The sequence below is a fragment of the Pelodiscus sinensis genome, chromosome 32 (genome assembly GCF_052426305.1).
Source record: "Pelodiscus sinensis isolate ZL-2025 chromosome 32, ASM5242630v1, whole genome shotgun sequence".
Taxonomy (NCBI): Eukaryota; Metazoa; Chordata; order Testudines; family Trionychidae; genus Pelodiscus; species Pelodiscus sinensis.
In genome coordinates this window covers 1,150,227-1,172,489 of record NC_143083.1, presented here as the reverse complement: position 1 = coordinate 1,172,489, position 22,263 = coordinate 1,150,227, and the positions used below count along the sequence as shown (strand labels likewise).

Sequence of the window (22,263 nt, the reverse complement as noted above, 5' to 3'; positions counted from 1 at the left end):
GCACCTGCTCCCGGCTGCGCTGGTGGCCCCTGGCGGCCAGGCTGGCAGCCATGCGGCGGTAGACGGCCGCATTCCTGTAGCTAGTGCGGAGATTGTAGACATTGGAGGCTTCCCCCCAAACCTCGATGAGGTCCACGATCTCCGCACTTGACCAAGCGGGCGCCCGCCTTTTGCGCCCCCGGGCAGGCTCTTGGGAGCCGCCAGGCTGGTCCTGGGGAGCAGTGGAGGGCTGGGTGTCCTCGGGTGGCTGGCTCATGGTGTGGTAGGTGCAGGGTCTGCTGGCACGGGTGCTGGCAGCCTTGCAACTGGCACAAACTGTGTAGCCAGTCCGTGGCCCTTTAAGGGCTCCGGGGCCGGGAGGGGGGCAATAGAGTTTCCCTGGTGTTGGCCAGAGTGGCCACCAGGGAAACCTGGGAAGCATTAGCCTCCCACTAGTTCGAATTAAGGGTCTACACAGCCCTTAATTCGAACTAGCTAGTTCGAACTAGGCTTAATCCTTGTAAAATGAGGTTTACCTAGTTCAAACTAAGCGCTCTGCTAGTTCCAATTAAGTTTGAACTAACGGAGCGCTAGTGTAGCGCCTATCAAAGTTAGTTCGAACTAACGTCCGTTTGTTCGAACTAACTTTGTAGTGTAGACATACCCTTAGAAGGTACTAAGGTGATAGGGAACAGCCAGCATGGATTTGTAAAGAACAAATCATGTCAAACTAATCTGATAGCTTTCTTTGATAGGATAACGAGTCTTGTGGATAAGGGAGACGTGGTGGACGTGGTATACCTAGACTTTAGTAAGGCATTTGATAGGGTCTCGTATGACATTCTTATCAATAAACTAGGCAAATATAACTTAGATGGGGCTACTATAAGGTGGGTGCATAACTGGCTGGATAACCGTTCTCAGAGAGTAGTTATTAACGGTTCACAGTCTTGCTGGAAAGGCATAACAAGTGGGGTTCGGCAGGGGTCTGTTTTGGGACCAGTTCTCTTCAATATCTTCATCAATGATTTAGATATCAGCATAGAGAGTACGCAGATGATACAAAGCTGGGAGGGGTTGCAACTGCTTTGGAGGGTCATAATTCAAAATGATCTGGACAAATTGGGGAAATGGTCTGAGGTAAACAGGATGAAGTTTAATAAGGACAAATGCAAAGTGCTCCATTTAGGAGGGAACAATCAGTCTCACACATACAGAATGGAAGCAACTGTCTAGGAAGGAGTATGGCAGAAAGGGAACTAGGGGTTATAGTGGACAGTATGACGCTGTTGCAAAAAAAGCAAAATGATTCTAGGATGCATTAACAGGTGTGTTGTGAGCAAGACATGAGAAGTCATTCTTCCGCTCTACTCTGTGCTGATTAGGCCTCAGTTGGAGTATTTGTCTATTCTGGGCACCACATTTCAAGGAAGATATGGAGAAATTGGAGAAGGTCTAGAGAAGAGCAACAAGAATGATTAAAGGTCTAGAGAACATGACTTATGAAGGAAGACTGAAAGAATTGGGCTTGTTTAGCTTGGAAAAGAGAAGATTGAGAGGGGACATGATAATCCTAGGCTTATCGGGTAGTCAAATCTTACTCCACTAGTCACATACCCACCCCCTTTGCCTTTGTATTAGAGGCAGCAGGGTGAGGAGCAGTAGCCAGTGCTGAGAGAGCTAGCTTAAAAGACAGTTCCTCCCAACACGGGCTCCACCTGCAGGCAGGGGATGCAGAAGGTGTAGTGGGGGAAACGGCACGAGCCGGGTCTCGGCAGTCCCAGCTCCCACCCGGTACCAGACGCTGCACCTCTGCTTTTTAAATGTAGTAAGAGCCGCCAGGGTCCCACACGCCAGGCTCGTACTACATTTAAAAAGCAGAGGCACAGCACACCCCTTTATCGACTAATCGAGTAGTTGATGGAAATTCCTAACTGCTATTTAACATCCCTCCTCTGGACTCCTGGTTCACTGGGCGGATCACTCTGCTTCTTCTCAGACTCCGCTTCTCCGCTGTGCAAGCACTTTCCCAAACAACAGTCCCAGTTACTCATAGTTCCTGCCCTGCAGGCCCTTCCCAGTCTGCTCCAGGCCCAGCAAAGGTCTCTCCCCTTCAGGGACAACCCCCAAACATCCTCTGAAGTTCCCTGCTCAATGAACACCCTCAGCAGTGGGCTCTAGCTTCCAGCAGCAGCTCCTGGTATGGACAGAGCTTCGCACCAGACATCTGACTCCTCTCTCCAAAATGGAGCCCACCCTCTGCTCATCCTGCACCCAGCACTCCGGCAAGAGAGCAGTTCCCCCCTTTTTCCCCAAGGCGTCATGGGAGTTGTAGTCCCTAGGCTAGAGTGTGGCGCACAGAATGAAGGGGTTAGCTTACACATGGTTTTGTCATCAACCTTTCTTACAGCCAATGAGAAAGCTTGGATCAACTAGGCTAAGATGTCACTTTTCATTAAGATGAAAAGCAGCATAACACCGCCTTGGATTCAGAACTCTCTGATTCTGTTCTGATCTCAGGCAGGTTCATTTCAGGCAAAGGGAAATGATTTTTCAGAACAAGAAAGATCACTATTTATGATGAGCAGCAACCTCAGGAATACTCCCAGCACCAAAGAGACAGTTTGCCCAGAGTGGAACTTTCTGGAACGCTGAAGAGGATCATGTGGGAATATATTAAAAAAGCCATGTTAAGCCACCTTTCCTTTAGCTTCTCGGCCACCTGGAATTGGATTCGAGCTTTCTGGAGAAAGAATGGCCTATTGACTCTTTCGATGCTTTCTGTTGTAACTGGATGCCTGCTGGGATTTCTGCTAAGGGTTTTGGAGCTGACCGAACTGGTGAGTGACAGAAATGTGTTGTATGTGCAGAAAAATGGGGCTGGGTCATGTGGGGGTTCAAACTCATTATAAAGGAATATTGACATAACATTTCTTTGGTGTAACACCACAAATGTGTTAATCTGCCTTAAATTAAACCTCACACCTGTTCATTTGATCCCTGCTCCCCAACACAGCTGTAGTAGCAGAGCCGGCACGTTAGCCAGCTCACTTAGAGTTAATGCTTGTTTATTTACACAAAGCCTGCTGATTGGCACAGCATGAAGGATTAGCATAAGGAATTGCCAAAAAAAAAAAGCCCCCTTTGAGGAGGCATCCTCCATGCACAATGTTTCTGCATTTACTGATCTGCAGGAGTTTCAGAGGGGTAGCTAAGTTAGTCTGTAACAGGAAAAACTTAAAAAACAACAAAAAGTTGAGTAGCATCTTAAAGATGAACAAAACATGTAGATGGTATCATGAGCTTTTGTGGACACAGCCCACTTCTTCAGATGACTGGAGTATTAGAAGTCCAGATCCAAGAATAAATAAGGAAAAAGGGGGAGGAGGAAAAAAGAGCGTGAGTAGATTGTTCTTATCAGCCTCTTCTAACTACTTGAACAATTGGCACCTCCGCTATTTGGTTAAGTCATTAGGATGTCGAAGGTAATGAGCAAGCCAGCCTGTTCATTCCATTAGTGTAAGAATTAAACATGTAAATGAAGTTAAGTTCCAACCATTCTCTGTGTATTTGACTTGTAGAATTGGCCTGAAACAACATGGTGACTTGGAGATCCATTAATGAGTGGCCAGGCAGGTTAAAGTGTTCTCCAACGGGTTTCTGTGTGTTGCCTTTACGTATATCTGATTTGTGTCCATTAATTCTTTTTCATAGAGACTGTCCAGTTTGGCCAATATACACGGCAGTGGGGCATTGCTGGCATTTGATGGCATAGATCACATTAGTGGATGTGCAGTTAAATAAGCCCCTGCAGAGGCTGATGTCATAGAATCATAGAATCCCAGGGCTGGAAGGGCTCATCTAGACTACGGGGAAGATTCAAAAGAGGATTTGCATATCTTCTTCCGATCTCACTTTTGAAAGCAGCTTTTTGAAAAAAACGTGTCTTGACTACTTTCACTTTCAAAAGCTCCACTTTCGAAACTTTCGAAACTTACCCGTAGTCTAGATGAGCCTGAAGAGACCTCAGGAGGCCATTGAGTCCAACCCCCTGCCCAAAGCAGGACCAATTCCAACTAAATCATCCCAGTCAGGGCTTTGTCAAGCTGAGACTTAAAAACTTCTAGGGATGGAGATTCCACCGCCTCCCTAGGGAGCCCATTCCAGTGCTTCCCCACCCGCCTAGTGAAATAGTTTTTCCTAATATCCAACCTAGATGTCTCCCACTGTAACTTGGGACCATTGTTTCTTGTTCTGCCATCCATCACTACTGAGAACAGTCTCTCTCCACCCTCTTTGGAACCTCCCTTCAGGAAGTTGAAGGCTGCTATCAAATCCCCCCTCACTCTTCGCTTCTGCAGACTCAATAAGCCCAAATCCCTCGGCCTCTCCTCATAGGTCATGTGCTCCAGCTCCCTAATCATTTTGGTTGCCTTGTCCACATCCTTTCTGTAGTGAAGGGCCCAGAACTGGACACAATATTCCAGATGTGGCCTAATCAGTGCCAAATAAAAGGGAATAATCTCTTCTCTAGATCTGCTGGCAATGCTCCTCCTAATGCACCCTAATATTCCATTTGTTTTCTTGGCTACAAGGGCACACTGTTGTCTCATATCCAGCTTCTCATTCACTGTAACCTCCAGGTCCTTTTCTGCGGAACTGCTACTTAGCCAATAGATCCCCAGCCTGTAACAATGCTGGGGGTTCTTCTGTCCCAAGTGCAGGGTTCTGCACTTGTCCTTGTTGAATATCATCAGATGCGGTTGGGTCCAATGATGACATCACTGCATAGGCAGAGTTGGCACTGGGGCTGATTGCAGGGGCAGGTTCCTAGATGATTATGAAGGAGGTGTGTTGCACTGGAAAGAATTTGTTTGAGGTTAGGGGATTGTCCGTAGGCGAGGATTGGACTTTCCCCCAAGGCCTCTGAGAGTGAGGGGTCATTTTCCAGGATAGGTTGTAGATTGTTGATAATGTGCTGGAGGGGGTTTAAGTTGTGAAAGTTTAATTCTTATGGTAATGGAATGGACAGAGACATCAGCTGTTCTTCTAACTACTTGAACAATCTACTCACTCTCTTTTTTTCTCCTTCCCCTCCCTCCCTTTTCTCTTATTTATTCTTGGATCTGGACTTCTAATACTCCAGTCTTCTGAAGAAGTGGGTTGTGCCCACGAAAGCTCATGACACCATCTACGTGTTTTGTTAGTCTTTAAGGTGCTACTAAACTTTTAGTTGGTTTTTAAGTTTGAGCTATAGGAATCATTCACGCACAGCGGGACAAATCCTTCCCCTCACTCTGCCTGGGTGGAGTTCCTGGCAGAGGAACCGATGCAGTTCCACTGGAGCCAACTCTGCAAAGGCAATGGGACATGCAGATAGATATGGGACACAGGTTAGGAAAGGGAGAGGCAGGACTAGGGTTTCTACTGCCATCTGGCATTTCCCTTTGAGAGTCTGCACTAAGCTATTCCATTCAGGGGTACAGCAACCCTAGGAAATAGTTCTGCAGCATGGAGAGGGGCAAATTCACTCCAATACCCCCTCTCCACCCATATATCCTGTTCCTGGTTCAGATACTCAGGCTAGCTGCTGGGTGCAGGATTTGCTCCAATCTGTTAAATGAAAAAGTTGTCGTCATCATAGTACTTAGCACATTCCTAGCATGACACATGACATCTCTGTCAAAGCCTGAGGACTCCTCCCACCAGCTCTGTATCAATAAATACAGTGAGTGCCATTATAGAGAGCTGGCAACTGAGACACAGAAATTGCCCAACATGACAGCACTACTCAATTTATGGGATTAGTACTCAGCAATTTCTGATACCTGCCTTCATGCTGCCTCTTATCTGTGAGCTTCTTGTGGAGGAATTCACTCAGACAAAATATACAGGTTTTGGAGGGGGAGCCACGTTAGTCTGTTTTAGCAAAAACAACAAGGAGTCTGGTGGCACCATAAAGGTTAACAAATGTATTAGGGTATTGGAGCATAAGCTTTTGTGAATTACAACTCACTTCCTCATATGCTGAAGAGAGAAAGAAAAGGGATACAGAGATGGGACTGTGATATTAGTGCTAGTTAAATCAGAATGGCTGTGGCTCATCTCCAACAATGGTGAGAAGGGGAGAGCTCCTGAATGGGAAATTACAATAGGCAATGGGAGAACCACTGCATGGCTGTGTCTAGACTGGCCAGTTTTTCCAGAAAATCAGCCGCTTTTCCGGAAAAACTTGCCAGCTGTCTACACTGGCCCCTTGAATTTCCGCAAAAGCACTGACTTCCTACTGTAAGAAATCAGTGCTTCTTGTGGAAATACTACGCTGCAAAACTTTTGCGCAAAAGGGTCAGTGTAGACAGCTCTGATTTGTTTTCCACAAAAAAGCCCCGATCGCGAAAATGGCAATCGGGGCTTTTTTGTGGAAAAGTGCGTCTAGATTGGCACGGACGCTTTTCTGCAAAAAGTGCTTTTGTGGAAAAGCGGCTGTGCCAATCTAGATGCTCTGTTACGAAAATGCTTTTAACGGAAAACTTTTCAGTTAAAAGCATTTCTGGAAAATCCTGCCAGTCTAGACATAGCTCATGTGTTTGTTTAGACCTAGGTTCAGGGTGTTACGTTTGCATATAAATACCAGCTCAGCAGTTTCTCTCTGCAGTCTGTTTCTGAAGTTTTTCTGTCTGTGAATGGCAAATTGCACGTTTGAAACTGCGTGCCCAGGGAGGTTCAAGTGCCTCCTCTCCACACTGGCTTTTTGGTGATACCATTCTTAGTGTGTGATTTGTGTCCATTTAGTCTTTGGAATAGAGACCATCTAGTTCCGTGGTCCCCAACACGGTGCCCGCGGGCGCCATGGCGCCCGCGGGGGCATTTCAATGCTCCCGCCAGGTGCTTGGGGCTGGCCTGGCCCCGGGCACATGGCGCACGGGCGCTTGCGGGGGGAGCATGCTTGGTGGGGAGAGCGCCGGGCGCTCGGCACTCGGCGGAAGGGGGGGGGGAGCACCGGCTCCGGGGGCGCGGCACTCGGCGGGAGGGGGGGGAGCGCCGGCTCCGGGCGCTCGGCACTCGGCGGGAGGGAGGGGGGGCGGGGAGCGCCGGCCCCAGGCGCGTGGCCCTTGGGGGGCCCCACCTCCGGGCGCGCGGCTAGGTGGGGCCCCGCCCCCGGGCGCGTGGATGGAGGGGCCTCCCCCGGTCCCCGCCCCCTGGAGCCCGGCGGGCAAACGGCCACTCCCCCTGGCGCCCGACAACCTAAAAAGGTTGGGGACCACTGATCTAGTTTGTCTGACTCTGCCATTTTTGACTTAGGCATTATTTAGTTGGCTGTGATGCTAGATGGTCGCCAGGCACCTTTGTTTGGTTGTTACATTTCAGAGTTCCGCTCATCCTGGAACAACCTCATTTAATCTTGTAGGATTTAGAAAGGTCTGTCACTTCAATTATGTCTCCCAGCATCACTGCGTGTAGCAGAGATAATCTGATTACTTAAGTGGAGCAAGACACAAACCTGGTGATTCTGCATGGGCTCGTCTACACTGGCCCCTTTTCCGGAAGGGGCATGTTAATTTCAGCGATCGTAATAGGGAAATCCGCGGGGGATTTAAATATCCCCCGCGGGATTTAAATAAAGATGCCCGCCGCTTTTTTCCGGCTTTTCCCCAAGCCGGAAAAAAGCGTCTAGGCTGGCCCGATCCTCCGGAATAAAGCCCTATTCCGGAGGAGCTCTTATTCCTACTTCAAAGTAGGGAAAAGCCGGAAAAAAGTGGCGGACATCTTTATTTAAATCCCGCGGGGGATATTTAAATCCCCCGCAGATTTCCCTATTCCGAAGTTTAAAATTAGCATGCCCCTTTCGAAAAAGGGGCCAGTGTAGATGTAGCCTTTGTGGCATTCTTGTGAGATATGTAAGCGGGGTCAGGGTAAACTCTATCCTGACATCTGGTGGTGAACTGTGGCAAGTGGTACAAAGAGACTTCAGGGGCTGAGCCCAATTTGCATAGACACACCCACCCTGTCTAGTATGTGCTCACAGCAGCCCAAATGGTCACTTTGGCCACTGTGGGATCCCCAGTCTCTCTGTTATTGAGGCAGGGGGGATAAAAGTGTTGTTACCCTGATTATGCGAATCAAGGACAATGGACTGGTGGAACTGTTTGACAGAGGGATTCACCATAAACTAAGTAGCACTCGCTAGACAGGGGGCATTGGTTCCAAACCCAGTCAAATTCAGAGAGGATGGGGATAGATCTTTGGGGGCCGGCCAGCTGGCCGGCCGGCCTTTGTCTGAGGGCCTAGACAACACTGATTGCATTCTCTACACTGTGGAATATCAGAGTTAATTTGGTTTCTGTTAGGAGTCTAGTTGTGAGCTGTAGAGTTAACTTCACTGTGGGCTAGTGGTGCACTAGTGCTAAGGTTCCTCTGTTATGAGCTGAAATCACTGTGTGCTGGGGGCAGCCTGGTGCTGTGCTGTGCTGTGGATGAGAGCTGAAATCACTGTTGCTGAGGGGAGACTGGCAGCTGAAATCACTATTGCTGAGGGGAGCCTGGTGCTAAGCTGCTGGGCTACTAGCAGAGCAGCTTGCAAGGGACAACCAGCAAGCGCAGGCGGACAGCAGAGCAGTTTGCCGGGACGACCGGTGACTGGTAGGAGTGGCAGCAGACAGCCAGCGGAGCAGCGGCAGGAGCAACCAGCTGGCAGTCAGGGGCGTGGACCAGCGGCAGGAGCAACCAGCTGGCAGCCTGGGGTGTGGACCGAGTAGAGGCGGCTCACTGGGCGACAGGCGGAGTGTGGCGGAGTGACTTGCATCGACGGCGGCAGCAGAACCCCACGGAGAGGCGGAGCCATCAGCGGAGCCACCAGCGGACCACGTAAGGAGTATCGATCCCTGCCCCTCCAGGTTGGGATGGTGAAACCCTGCCGGGTGAACTTTTGAACCCTGGGGCGGCACTGACCCGGGGCAGAGACTTTTGGGGTGTGTGACAGGGCGCTCGCCCTGCACTGGCCCTTTAAGTGCAAACCCCAGCCTGAACCAGGGCCGGGGAGTTTAGCACAGCTGAGGCTGTACTAGTCCATTAGGGCCTAGCTGGGAGCTATAATAGAGGATGGGCTGCTGCTCTGGGGGGGAAGAGCAGTGAGAACTTGGCTGCTGGGGGAGGAGGAGGCTCCCTGGATCTAGGGCAGGTCTGGGGAAGCCAGGCAGGGCTAGGGGAGCTCTGGCCAGCAAATCCCCAGACTGCAGGGATGGAAGGAAGGCCCGATGAAGGAACATCTACCCCCGGAAGGGGGGCTCAGAGGCAGACTTGGGCACTGCCGGAGGGCAGCGTGGTGAAGAGGACGCCGCAGCCGGGAGTAAAGAGGGGAAACACCACCCCAGAGAAGGCACCCTACCTGCCGAGGGAGCCAATTCCTGAGGACAGACGGCAGGGGGGCTACGGTGGTGAGTGCCCCCCCCTCACAGGGTGTCAGAGACTTTTGGGGTGTCGGACTTTTGGGTGATTTGTGGCTGCGGGGAGGGTCTTTGCTCATGTTTGGTCTGTAAATCCGAGTTCTGGTGTTTCCCCAATTTAATGCTGATGTCGGTTACCTCATGTTATTAAAGGTTTGCTACTATACTGAGGCTCTGTGCTTGCGAGAGGGGAAGAATTGCCTCTTTGAGGCGCCCAGAGGTGTATGTAAGATTTCCCCAGTCACTGGGTGGGGGCTCGAGCCGGTGTTGTATTACCTTGTTGGGAGGAGACCCCTAGATACTGAACCCGGCCCTTGCTGCTATTTACTCGGCCTGGCAGAAGGGTAACACATATATAAAAGCATAAGGCTATATCTGTGGATAATGGCCCCAACAGTCTGTAGATCAGAATGACCATAAATATCTGCATTACAGACCAGGCACCTGTACTGAGAAGGTACAGTATAAACCAAGCATTTCAGCAGCTTGAGTCAGATGAGAAGTGGCATGGTGGCATGGTGCTACTGGGAAGAACAGAGCTAGAGATATGTGGCTGTGTTGCTCTGTTCAAAGACATAGGCTACGTCTACATTGGCATGATCTTGAGCAAATACTCTTTGTTTAAAAGTTCTTGTGTTAAAGTATTTGTGCAAGAGAGCGTCTACACTGGCATGTGCCTTTGAGCAAGAGATGTGCTTCTGCGCATGAGCATCTGTGCCAGTGTAGACGCTCTCTTGCGCAAGAAAGCTCTGATGGCCATTTTAACCATTGGGCTTTCTTGCTCAAGAAATTCATGTTGCCTGTCTACACTGGCCTCTTGCACAAGACCAAGGGAATTTGTAAAATTAATTACTGTGGAGCAAGGAGATTGCAAACCAAAGAGCTACAGATTTTTCAGGGTTTTTTTATTCTGAAAATAAGGGAAACGCCACAGGAAGCGTTACTGCAGGGTTCAGATGGCAGAGGAGAGAAACATGCAGTAGCAATATTATCTTGGGGTAGGCTTGCCAAGTATCTGATTTTCAAGTGGAATGAAAAAGGGACCCTGTAAACAGGGCTGGCTCCTGGCACCAGCAAATCAGGCAGGTGCTTGGGGCGGCACTTTGCCATGGGCGGCATTTCCAGTAAGCAGCTGGCGCCGCCCCAGGAAACGCCTAGCCCCGCCTTGCCAATTTTAAAGGGCCGTGGCCTGGGAAACACCACGGCTGCGCAGCCTGCTGGCCACCCCTGTCTCCTCTCCTGCTCCTCCTCTCCCCGGCAGTCACTAAGCAGCTAGATCCTGAGCTGCTCCTGCAGGATGCTGTAATGCCTTAGCAAAGAGCACGTCATCTGCACCTGGTAAGCCAAATGTGATCTTTTCTCTAATGCTGAGCATGCTACAGTTATCCAGGCCTTTGTCTTATCAAAATTAGATTGCTGTAAGATGCTGTACGTGGGGCTATGTTTTGGAACCATTCAGGGGCTGAAGCTCGTGAAAAATACACATAGTGCTGTGCTCTGCAATATTCATTGGTGCCCAGTAAGCTTCTGGGTAGAATTAGAGGTCCAGTAATTCCTCATTTAACACTATAGATATGTTTCAGAAAATGATTGTGTTAAGTGAAAACATGTTATGCCGAGTCAATTTTCCCATTGAAAATAATGGAAAAGGTGGGGGTTGCGTTTCAAGCGGCGGTGTCTTTTGGGACTGGGACATAAGGTTGGGGGAAAAAGGGGACTGGGTTACAGCAGGGTGGGGATGTGTCTGGCTCTGGGGAAGGGAAGGGGAGGGGGATTGGGTTGGGAGTATGCCCCTGTGACGGGTCTGCCAGGACTGTGTCCTGTGAGGGGGGGTCGCCAGGGAATGGCACGGCGAGTGGCCACTTTGCAGGGAGGTGGGGGAAGCCCCGCACAGCTTCCAGCAGTGGGCCAGCTGGGGAAATCGTGTTATTTCGGGGACAGTCGTGTAATTCAAAAAATGTTCCCTAAAAAACCCAAATTGTATCTATCAGAAAAACGTGTTAAGCGGGCACGTGTTAAATGAGAAATTACTGTATTGATTTCAACCTATAAAACCCTAAATGCAATAAAACCTTGATTGACACTCCCTAAGTGTACAGGAGAAGTTGCTGCTGGCAGGATGTCATCTGTGAGGAGTTCTCGGTTATGGAGCTTGCTTTAGCCAGCAGAGCCCAGTTTTGTTATCCTCCCAGGAATGCTGCAAAACCCATAGTTTCTCTTTCATGTTGGGGGAGGGTTAGGGTTAGGTTGTTTTGCTTACGGGCAGTCCTTTAGTTATGTTCATGTGATGATTTTTAAAGCATGGGGTTGGTACCCAGAACATTGGTTAATGCCTGTGCTGAATTTCAAAGCTTTTGCTACGTAGAGGACCAGACCAACATGCTTGCTAGCTTACTTTCTCTCCCTCATGTGGCTCTACTGTTTATTTTGTGCATTGTGCACCTAGTGAAATAGTTGTGCAAATTGTCCTTGTGCACTGGATTGCACTTGCAATTGTTTGTTTAATATATGCAAATAAGGCCCAACTTCTTGATAGTATAATCAATAATGTCCAGGAATTTACATTAGTAGTAGCTGATGGTTGAGAAAGTGATTCTACAGGACCATAGGGACACTGTGTGGACAGTATACTTCAGATGACTCCTTCACATGTAGTAGTCTAACATCCTTTTCCAGATTTGCCTTGATTTTATTACACTCTGATTTGTTGTTCATATTTCCAGTCCCAGTCCATTTCTCCTATGTAGCATAAAACCAGACAAGACCAAAAGATTCAGCAATTGATTCTGAACAATGAGGGGGAGGGAACAGGTTTTAAAAGGACACAAGGTTGGAATTACGGATCTGTTGCAAGAGCAAGAATCTATCATTTTTGTATCTTTGAATAATACATACATTTCCATTATTTACATCTTGTTAGCTGATTCTCCTGCCTGATCAATGTTTGTTCTTTACACAGGAGAAGCAATACTTTTCTTTTCCTGGAGAGCTCCTTATGAGGATGCTAAAAATGCTGATTCTACCCCTCATTACTTCTAGGTAAGAACAATTCTGTTACTTTAAGAATCAAAAGTCACATTTTTTTAAATTGTGCTGAGCAGATATATTTACAGGAGCCAAATCATCCTCTTTACAAACCCCAACGGACAGAGACATTCAGATCCCAAATTCACCCTCTAACCAAGGATCAGTAGATTGCACATTCACATGCGTTGACATTGTAATATATTTTCATTAATTCAAATATGACTTATGAGAAGCACGTTCATGCTCATTTTTAAGCATGTTGTAACAAACCCCAACATAAGACATACTTACTAAAATGTCTTCTATTCCAGGTTGCCAATACTCACTGCTCCTATTCTTTTTTTTCATGGTGATAGTTCCTAAGAAGATGGGAAAACAAGTAGTACTATCCCCAAATCAATTGTCACTTAATGAATCATTAACATGTCAAAAGGAAATACAGAAATACAAAAACAGTTTCAACAGTTTTGTACTGTCGATACTTTAAAGTTAATACTGGAAAACTTGTAATCCAGGAGATTCATGTTTCTTTCCTTCTTTTCCTGCAACAGAACAGAGTTTACTTTCTGACACTGAGGAACAACTTGATACTAAAGGGCTTCTTAGTACAGTAGACAAAAGCGAACAGAGGTACATTAGCTGGCAACTAAAGCTAGATACATTTGATCAAGAAATATGGCATATTTTTTAATAGTGAAGGTAATTAACTTACTTAAAGTTGTGGAGGCTTTGTCATCATATGAACCCTTTAAATCAAGATTAGATATCTCTAAAACAGTGGTCACCTACCAGTAGATCAGGATCTACCAGTAGATCTTGGAGCCCCTCACAGGTGATCCTGTGGGACACTATTAGGTTACTGGCACTTCATTGCCTCTCCACCTACTGTCATACTGCTCCTGCTCCTTGGTAGCCTCCTGCGTGCTGTGCAGGGTGTGGGAGGGAGACGAGGAGGGCGCTGCTGTCAGGTTGTCCCTCCTCTCCCCACTCCTGAACCCTATCTCCACCCAGAGAAAAGGGGATAGAGGGAGCTTAGCAATGCAAATCTGTCACTTTCACACATTGGCTGTGTCTACACTGGCACCCCTTTCCGGAAAAGGGATGCTAATGTAGACTTTGGAATAGGCAAATCCGCGGGGGATTTAAATATCCCCCGCGGCATTTGCATTAACATGGCTGCCGCTTTTTTCCAGCTTGGAGATAAGCCGGAGAAAAGCACCAGTCTAGACGTGATTCTCCGGAAAATAAAGCCTTTCAAGTACTTTCAAGTAGGAATAAGAGATCCTCCGGAAAAGGCTTTATTTTCCGGAGAATCACGTCTAGACTGGCGCTTTTCTCCGGCTTATCGTCAAGCCGGAAAAAAGCGGCAGCCATGTTAATGCAAATGCCGCGGGGGATATTTAAATCCCCCGCGGATTTGCCTATTCCAAAGTGCTACATTAGCATCCCTTTTCCGAAAGGGAGGCCAGTGTAGACACAGCCATTGTGTGTCTTTGTCATTCTCACAAACGCACACTGTTCTTCACTCTCATCTCCTGACCCAACACACAGTATTGTGTGTATTCCTTTTACTGCTTGCAGAGTGTAGTATTCTGGGTTTGTGACTGGTCTGTGCATTTTATAATTTTCATTTCTCTGTTATGCTTACATGCAATTCTTTGAATAGTGAGTTCCAAAATGGTAACTGCTGCTCCTGGAAGAGGATGGCTTGTCCCTGCATCCCCTGTGAGGGCGGAGCAGGGGGTGTTTCCACTTGCTGTCCTTGCTTGCAGGCACCACTCCTGCAGCTCCCATTGATCAATAATAGGGAACTGTGGGGTTGGTGCCTGTATATGAGGGGCTGAACATGGAGCACAGCTGTACACACCAGCTGCTTTCAGGAGTGATGCAGGGCCAGAGCAGGAGTAAGCCTGCCTTGACTCCACTACTCCATTCCTGGGGCAGATCCCAGGGTGGGTGGGACTTGAACTCACAGCCCTGTACTCAAGCAAATGCCCTATCCCCTAGTCCATACCAGAACCCTACCCAACCTTCCTACTTGCAGTGGGTTGCTTTTATCCTGCCTTCCTAGTACAGGAGCCAGCTGTGTTGGCTGTTCAGCTGCCCCCAGGGTGGGCGGGACTTAAGCCCCAAACCCTGTACTCCCCAGGCAAATGCCATATCCCCATGTCCACTCAAGACCACCTCCCTACCGTCAGAGGGTCTCTCATTCTGTGTTTGCAGAGGGTGGGGTGAGGCTTGGGCTGCTGTGGGGAAAAGGGGAGGGCACAGCTCAAGACCACCACCCTGCATGCCTAAGGCAAATGCTCTATCCTCTAGTCCACTCCAGAGCCCACCCCACCTCCCTCGGGTCCCTTATCCTGCTTTTCTAATGCAGGAGCCATGTTCATCCCTGGGGCAGCCTGGTCTGTCACAGGGTGAGTGGGACTTGAGCTCCCCAGGCAAATGCCCTATTCCCTAAGCCACTCCAGAACCCACTCCACTTTGGGGGTGCCCCTTACCCTGCCCTCCCAATTTGGGAGCCTGGTCTATCCCTGGGGCAGCCGGTGTTAGCTGCTCTGGTGGGAGACAAGCACCACTCTAGACACTGATCCCCTAGCCTACTTCAGAACCAACCTCACAGCCCTACCTTCAGAGGGTATCTTGTCCTGCTTGCCAAATGCAGGAGCCAGCTCCATCCCTAGAGCAGCTGCCTGTGTTGGTTGTCCCACCACTCCAAAAGGGGGCAGGACTTGACCCCATAACCCTGTGCTCCAGATGCTCCATCCCTTAGGCCACTCTAGAGCCCACCCTTACCTTCGGTGGGTCCCTTAGCCTGTGTTTGTCTGCTCACTCCCAGGGTGAGCAGGGCAGGGCAGGGCGGTCTTGAGCTCACCATCCTGTGTTCTCCAGGCAAATGCCCTGTCCCCTAGTCCACATCCCTTAGCCTGTGTTTGCTGTCTGGTCACTCCCAGGGTGGGCAGGGCAGGCATAAGAACATAGGAACGGCCATACTGGGTCAGACCAGAGGTCCATCTAGCCCAGTATCCTGTCTGCAGACAGTGGCCAGCACCAGATGCCTCAAAGGGAGGGATCACAATAGGTAATCCTTACGTGATCCCTCCCCTGTCACCCACCTCCAGAGAAACAGGGGCTGGGGACCATTCCTGCCCATGCTGGCTAATAGCCATTGAGGGACCGAACCTCCATGAATCTATCTAGCTCTTTTTTGAACCCCGTTAAAGTTCTAGCCTTCACCGCATCCTGTGAGGTTCAACAAGGACAAGTGCAGAGTCCTGCATTTGGGACGGAAGAATCCCAAGCATTGTTACAGCTAAGGAGTTGTTCTGCAGAAAAGGGCCTGGGGGTTACAGTGGCTGAGATGCTGGATATGAGTCAACACTGTGCCCTTGTAGCCAAGAAGGCTAATGGCATGTTATATTGCATTAGGAAGAGCATTGCCAGCAGATCCAGAGGTGTGATTATTCCCCTTTATTCAGCTCTGGTGAGGCCACATCTGGAGTAGTGTGTCCAATTTTGGCTCCCTCTCCCCCACTACAAAAAGGATGTGGATGCATTGGAGAGGGTCCAGCGGAGGGCAACCAGAATGATCAGGGGGCTGGAGCATATGAGCTACGAGGAGAAGCTGGGGGAGTTGGGTCTGTTTAGTCTGCAGAAGCGAAGAGTGAGGGGGGATTTGATAGCAGCCTTCAACTTTCTGAAGGGAGGTTCCAAAGAGGATGGAGAGAGGCTGTTCTCAGTGGTGACAGATGGTAGAACAAGGAGCGATGGTCTCATGTTGTGGTGGGAGAGGTCCAGGTTGGATATTAGGAAAAACTATTTCACTAGGCCGGTGGGGAAGCACTGGGATGGGTTCCCTAGGGAAGTAGTGGAGTCTCCATCCCTAGAGGTGTTTAAGTCTCGGCTTGACAGAGCCCTGACTGGGTTGATTAAATGGGGATTGGTCCTGCCTAGAGCAGGGCGAGGACTTGACGCCCTTCTGGGGTCTCTTCCAGCTCTATGGTTCTATGATTCTATTTGGCAAGGAGTTCCACAGGTTGACTGTGCGCTGAATGAAGAAAAATTTCATTTGGTGAAACCTAGTTCTTTTATTGTGGGATGTGACGGGGCGAGGCAGCCCCGCACTGAACTTGCAGGGCCCAGCCAGGATTACCTGGCTGCAGAGACCCCTCCCCCACAGCCCTACTGAGCATGCCCGGGCTGTAGCTGTGCTATAAAAGCCTGGGGAAGGACTCAGTCTGGGGAGACAGCTGGAGGAGAAGGACTGGTGAAGGGAGCTCCCACTCAGCTGTTGCCGGGGCCTCCAGGAGAGGCTGGAAGGGACGTGGAGGCGAGTTGGCGCGACCCAGGGACTGCCTGCCATGGGGATGCTGGCCTGGAGCTTGCAGGAAGCTGGGCAAGTACAGTGGGAGGAAGCCCGGGGATCCAGGTAGGAAGTGGCCCAGGGCAGGAGCGGGAGCTGCCTCTCCCGCCCCGAGGACCTCGGTGTGTTTTGGCCGGACTGCCCCACCGAGGGAGTGACCCATTACCTGGTTGCTCACAGGGCCCTGGGCTGGGACCCGGTGGAGTAGGGTGGGCCCGGGTCCCCCTACCAGGGGTGTGTCCCCGCTACAACCCTGAACTGCTTTGTGGACTCTGGCTGGAGGGCCTTGGCCTTGGTTAAAGGGCCAGCTATAAACTGCATGGTGGACTCAGGCGGGAGGGGCCTGCCACATGGGAATAAGTAAATAACTTTTCCTTAGTCACTTTTTCCACACCAATCATGATTTTATAGCCCTCTGTCATATCCCCCCTTAGTCTCCTCTTCTCTAAGCTGAAAAATAAAAGTTTTTAATTTCTCTTCCTATGGGACCCGTTCCAAACCTCTAATCATTTTTGTTACTCTTCTCTGAACCTTTTCCAATGCCAATAGATCTTCTTTTGAGATGAGGCGACTACATCTGTACACAGTATTCAAGATGTGGGCGTGTTATGAATTCCCCAGCGGGGTTCGTGGCCGCACCCCAATCTACCCCCTTCGTGCTCAGTACTAGTTACATAGTTTATTTAATTCTGCAGTTCACGGGCCACTCTGAGCAAAGATCTGCCCTCACAAGGCCGATTTTAGATCTCGAGCGGCCGGGGAAGGGGATTCGGACCCGCCCTCTCTCCGAACCCCAGCCCAGGGCCCTAAGGTAGGGACCCATGTCCCTACCCAGCAGAGGGGGTTGTAACCCCTAAACTCCCCCGCTCACGGAGTCCACGCCCCTGCCCTGGGACACTTCTTCCCACGTCCACGGCTACCCGGGGGGACCCAGGTTAAGGCTCACCCAAGGTGTCCACGTAGCACCTGCTCCAGCTCCCATCTCCTCCGGTCTCCGGCCGCCTGTGCTTCTCTCCCACGTCTTCCCCCCCCCCGGCTTCCGGAGGCCCTTTTTAAATTCCCCTCCTGGCTCTTTGTGATGACATCCCCAGTGACGTCATCCCCAGGCATCCCCTCTTGGCTCCTTGGGATGATGTCCCCTATGATGTCATCCCCATGGGTCCCCGGGAGCCGACAGGCTGTGTCTCCCGCTCATGTGGTCCTCCGCCCTTCTGTCCCTGCCCCGCAACACCCCTGCCTCCCGGCTTCAGCGTTCGGGGCTGGACCAATACCGGGGTGCGCACCAGGCTCTCTTTAAGTTCCTGGAAGGCCACGCTACACTGTGCCGTACAGCTCACTCTCTCAGGTTGCCCTTTACGTGTTAAATCCGTAAGGGGGCCGCCAAGGAAGAGAAGTTGGCTATAAACCACCTATAATATCCGGCTAATCCTAGGAACTGACGTACCTGTCGTTTCGTGGTTGGGGGAGGGTAATGTGGACAGCTTCTACTTTATCCACTAGGGGTTTGAGCTTCCTCTGTTCCACTGTGTACCCCAAATAGGAGACTTCTGCTTTCCCGAACTGACATTTTTTTGGGTTAGCTGTCAGTCCTACTTGTTGTAAGGCTTCCAGTACGGCCGCGATGTGTTCTAAATGTTGTTCCCAGGATTCGCTAAAGATTATGATATCGTCAATATAGGCCGCCGCGTACCCTTGGTGACTCCTCAAAACCTGGTTCATGAGTCTTTGAAAGGTTGCTGCGGCTCCGTGTAGGCCAAACGGCATATTTATAAATTGGTAGAGTCCGAATGGGGCAGTGAAGGCCGTCTTGGCCTGCGCTTCAGGGGACAACGGGATCTGCCAGTACCCTTTTGTAAGGTTGAGGGTTGACAAGTAGCTCACTCTCCTGAGGTGACTCAACAGTTCGTCTATACCCTGCATGGGGTAAGCATCAAAGCGGGATATAGCATTGACTTTGCGAAAGTCTATACAGAACCTCATGGATCCGTCTGGTTTCGGCACCAGGATGATGGGGCTCCTCCGTTCACTACGGGATTCTCGTATCACCCCCCACTCCAGCATGGACTGGACCTCTTTTCTTACCGTGTTCCATAACTTCCGGGGAAGGGGACGTAGATTGTCTCGTACCGTCTTCCCTGAGTCGGTCATTATCTCGAGGCAGATTAGACTGGTTTGTCTGGGTCAGCTGGTCAATACCTGCTGAAATTGCCTGAGGGTTCAGTATAATTGCTCCCGCTGTGGGTTTGAGAGCTCCTCTCCGATTCAGATCTCTTCTATTTTTACTTCTGGCTCCCCCCATGGCCTGAAATCTATGTCTACTGCTCAGGGTTCGATTAAGAGAGCCTCCCGATGGTTCTACCTTTTTAATAAATTCACGTGATAGATCTGGGTTTCTCTTCGGTTCCCGCTCACTCGTACCTCATAGTCCACTGGCCCCACTTTCCTCACCACCCAGACGGGACCCTGCCAATGGGCTAACAACTTAGACTCTGCTGTCGGGAGTAACAGAAGAACTTGATCTCCCGGCTCGAATCCCCTTATTTGCGCTTTTCTGTCATAGTAGGCTTGTTGCCCCTCTTGGGCTTTCCGTAATTTTCTTGGGCCCACAGCACTAAGGCATGCAGATTCTTCCGCAGCCTCTCTACGTATTAGGCGGCTCCAAGAGCTGGGGACACCTGGGCCTCCCAACCTTCCTTTACTAGGTATAAAGTTCTCCAGGGCCAACGTCCGTACAACAGCTCGAAGGGGGAATATCCTAATGACGCTTGGGGTATCACGCGTATTGCAAACATCAAAGCGGGTAACAGAATCCCCTGGGATGTTAACATGAAGGGGAAAGGAGTCCAGGACAGCTGGCAGTATTTTAAAGAAGCCTTATTGAAGGCACAGAAAGAAACCATCCCAACGCGTAGCAAGAGAGGCAAACATGGTAGGAGACCGGACTGACTTACAGGGGAAATCCTTGGTGAACTTAAGCACAAAAAGGAAGCTTACAAGGAGTGGAAACTTGGACAAATGACCAGGGAGAGATTTAAATGTATAGCTCGAGAATGCCGGGGGGTTATCAGGAAGGCGAAAGCGCAAATGGAATTGCGACTGGCTAAGGATGTGAAGGATAACAAGAGAGGTTTCTACAGGCATGTTACCAAGAAGAAGGTGATCAGAGAGGGTGTGCGGCCCCTAAAGGATGAAGGAGGTAACCTAGTGACAGATGATGTGGGGAAAGCTGAAGTACTCAATGCTTTCTTTGCCTCTGTATTCACGGACAAGGTCGGCTCCTGGACTTCTGCGCCAAGTGATGCAAGATGGGATGAAGATGGACAGCCCGTGGTGGGTAAAGAACAGGTTAGGAACTATTTAGAAAAGCTAAATGTACATAAATCCATGGGTCCAGACTTAGTGCATCCAAGGGTACTGAGGGAGTTGGCAAATGTCATTGTGGAGCCTTTGGCTATTATCTTTGAAAAGTCGTGGAGATCGGGAGAAATCCCGGATGACTGGAAAAAGGCGAATGTAGTGCCCATCTTCAAAAAAGGGAAGAAGGATGATCCAGGGAACTATAGGCCGGTCAGTCTTACCTCGGTTCCTGGAAAAATCACGGAAGGGATCCTTAAGGAATCCATATTGAGGCACTTGGATGAGAGGAAAGAGATTAGGAATAGTCAGCATGGATTCACAAAGGGCAAGTCGTGCCTGACCAATCTGATTAGCTTCTATGATGAGGTAACTGGCTCGGTGGACATGGGGAAGTCAGTGGATGTTATATACCTTGACTTTAGCAAGGCTTTTGATACGTTCTCCCACAATATTCTTGCCAGCAAGTTAAGGGACTGTGGATTGGATAAATGGACGGTAAGATGGATAGAAAGATGGCTAGAAGGCCGGGCCCAGCGGGTAGTGATCAATGGCTCGATGTCAGGATGGCGGTCGGTTTCTAGCAGAGTGCCCCAAGGTTCGGTTCTAGGACCGGTTTTGTTCAATATCTTTATTAATGATCTGGATGAGGGGATGGATTGCACCCTTAGCAAGTTTGCGGATGACACTAAGCTGGGGGGAGAGGTAGGGTACAGAATGACTTAGACAAATTGGAGGATTGGGCCACAAGAAATCTGATGAGGTTTAACAAGGACAAGTGTAGAGTCCTGCACTTGGGACAGAAGAATCCCAAGCATTGTTACAGGCTGGGGACCAACCGGTTATGAAGTAGTTCTGCAGAAAAGGACCTGGGGGTTACAGTGCATGAGAAGCTGGATATGAGTCAACAGTGTGCCCTTGTAGCCAAGAAGGCTAATGGCATATTAGGTTGCATTAAGAGGAGTATTGCCAGCAGATCCAGAGATGTCATCATTCCCCTTTATTCGGCTTTGGTGAGGCCGCATCTGGAGTATTGTGTCCAGTTCTGGCCACCCCCCCCATTACAAAAAGGATGTGGACGCATTGGAGAGGGTCCAGCGGAGGGCAACCAGAATGATTAGGGGGGCTGGAGCATATGACTTATGAGGAGAGGCTGAGGGACTTGGGTCTGTATAGTCTGCAGAAGCGAAGAATGAGGGGGGATTTGATAGCAGCCTTCAACTTTCTGAGGGGAGCTTCCAAAGAGGATGGAGAGAGGCTGTTCTCAGTAGTGACAGATGGTAGAACAAGGAACAACGGTCTCAAGTTGTGGTGGGAGAGGTCCAGGTTGGATATTAGGAAAAACTATTTCACTAGGAGGGTGGTGAAGCACTGGAATGGGTAATCTGGGGAAGTAATGGAGTCTCCATCCCTAGAGGTGTTTAAGTCTCGGCTTGACAAAGCCCTGGCTGGATTGATTTAGTTGGAATTGGTCCTGCCTAGAGCAGGGGGCTGGACTTGATGACTTTCTGAGGTCTCTTCCAGTTCTATGATTCTAATTTGAACAATTCTCAGTGGTGACATGCTTACAACCTCATAGTGTCTGGCAACCTCATAGTGGGAAGGCAGAAGAAAAAGTGGAGATCTTCACAAATGGAAATGATCTTTGAGCTTCAACTTGCTTATTATGATAATGAGCCCAACTACAAGGTGGGCATGTTATTTTATCCCCCCCCCCTTTTTTTTTGTACACCCGAATGTCTGGAACCATAGAATCATATGGTTGGAAGAGACCTCGGGAGGACCATATTTAACTTTGTTTTTAGCCCCTTGTCCACCTAGGCTGTCTGTCAAAACATAAATGAGATTCCAAACATTGCCCCAAACTATTTGTGTCAATACATTTCCAACAAAAATACAGTTAAGCTCTTGCTAACTCTCGTTGCTTAACCTTGTTAAACCTTAATCAAACTCATTGCAAAGCCTATGCAAAATATTAATGTATATTAAAGTGGCTACCTACTTTTGTTACCACTTGAAATACTCATATTAAGCCTTTTGGTATTTAAATTGTGTCATCAATGTCATCAAGATGAGTGAGTAGCTTCATAAATTTGG

General features: G+C 49.4%; 1 protein-coding gene across 1 annotated transcript in view; it reads left to right on the top strand.

The window, feature by feature from the left end:
* Positions 1-2,555: 2,555 nt before the first annotated feature.
* LOC102445895 (excitatory amino acid transporter 5-like) overlaps positions 2,556-22,263 on the top strand; it is a 65,296-nt gene continuing 45,588 nt past the window's right edge. Inside the window, exons 1-2 of the mRNA XM_006122442.5 lie at positions 2,556-2,819; positions 12,382-12,461. Coding sequence (XP_006122504.3) covers positions 2,643-2,819; positions 12,382-12,461 — 257 coding nt within the window. The 5' untranslated portion in view covers positions 2,556-2,642. The remainder of the gene's footprint in view (positions 2,820-12,381; positions 12,462-22,263) is intronic.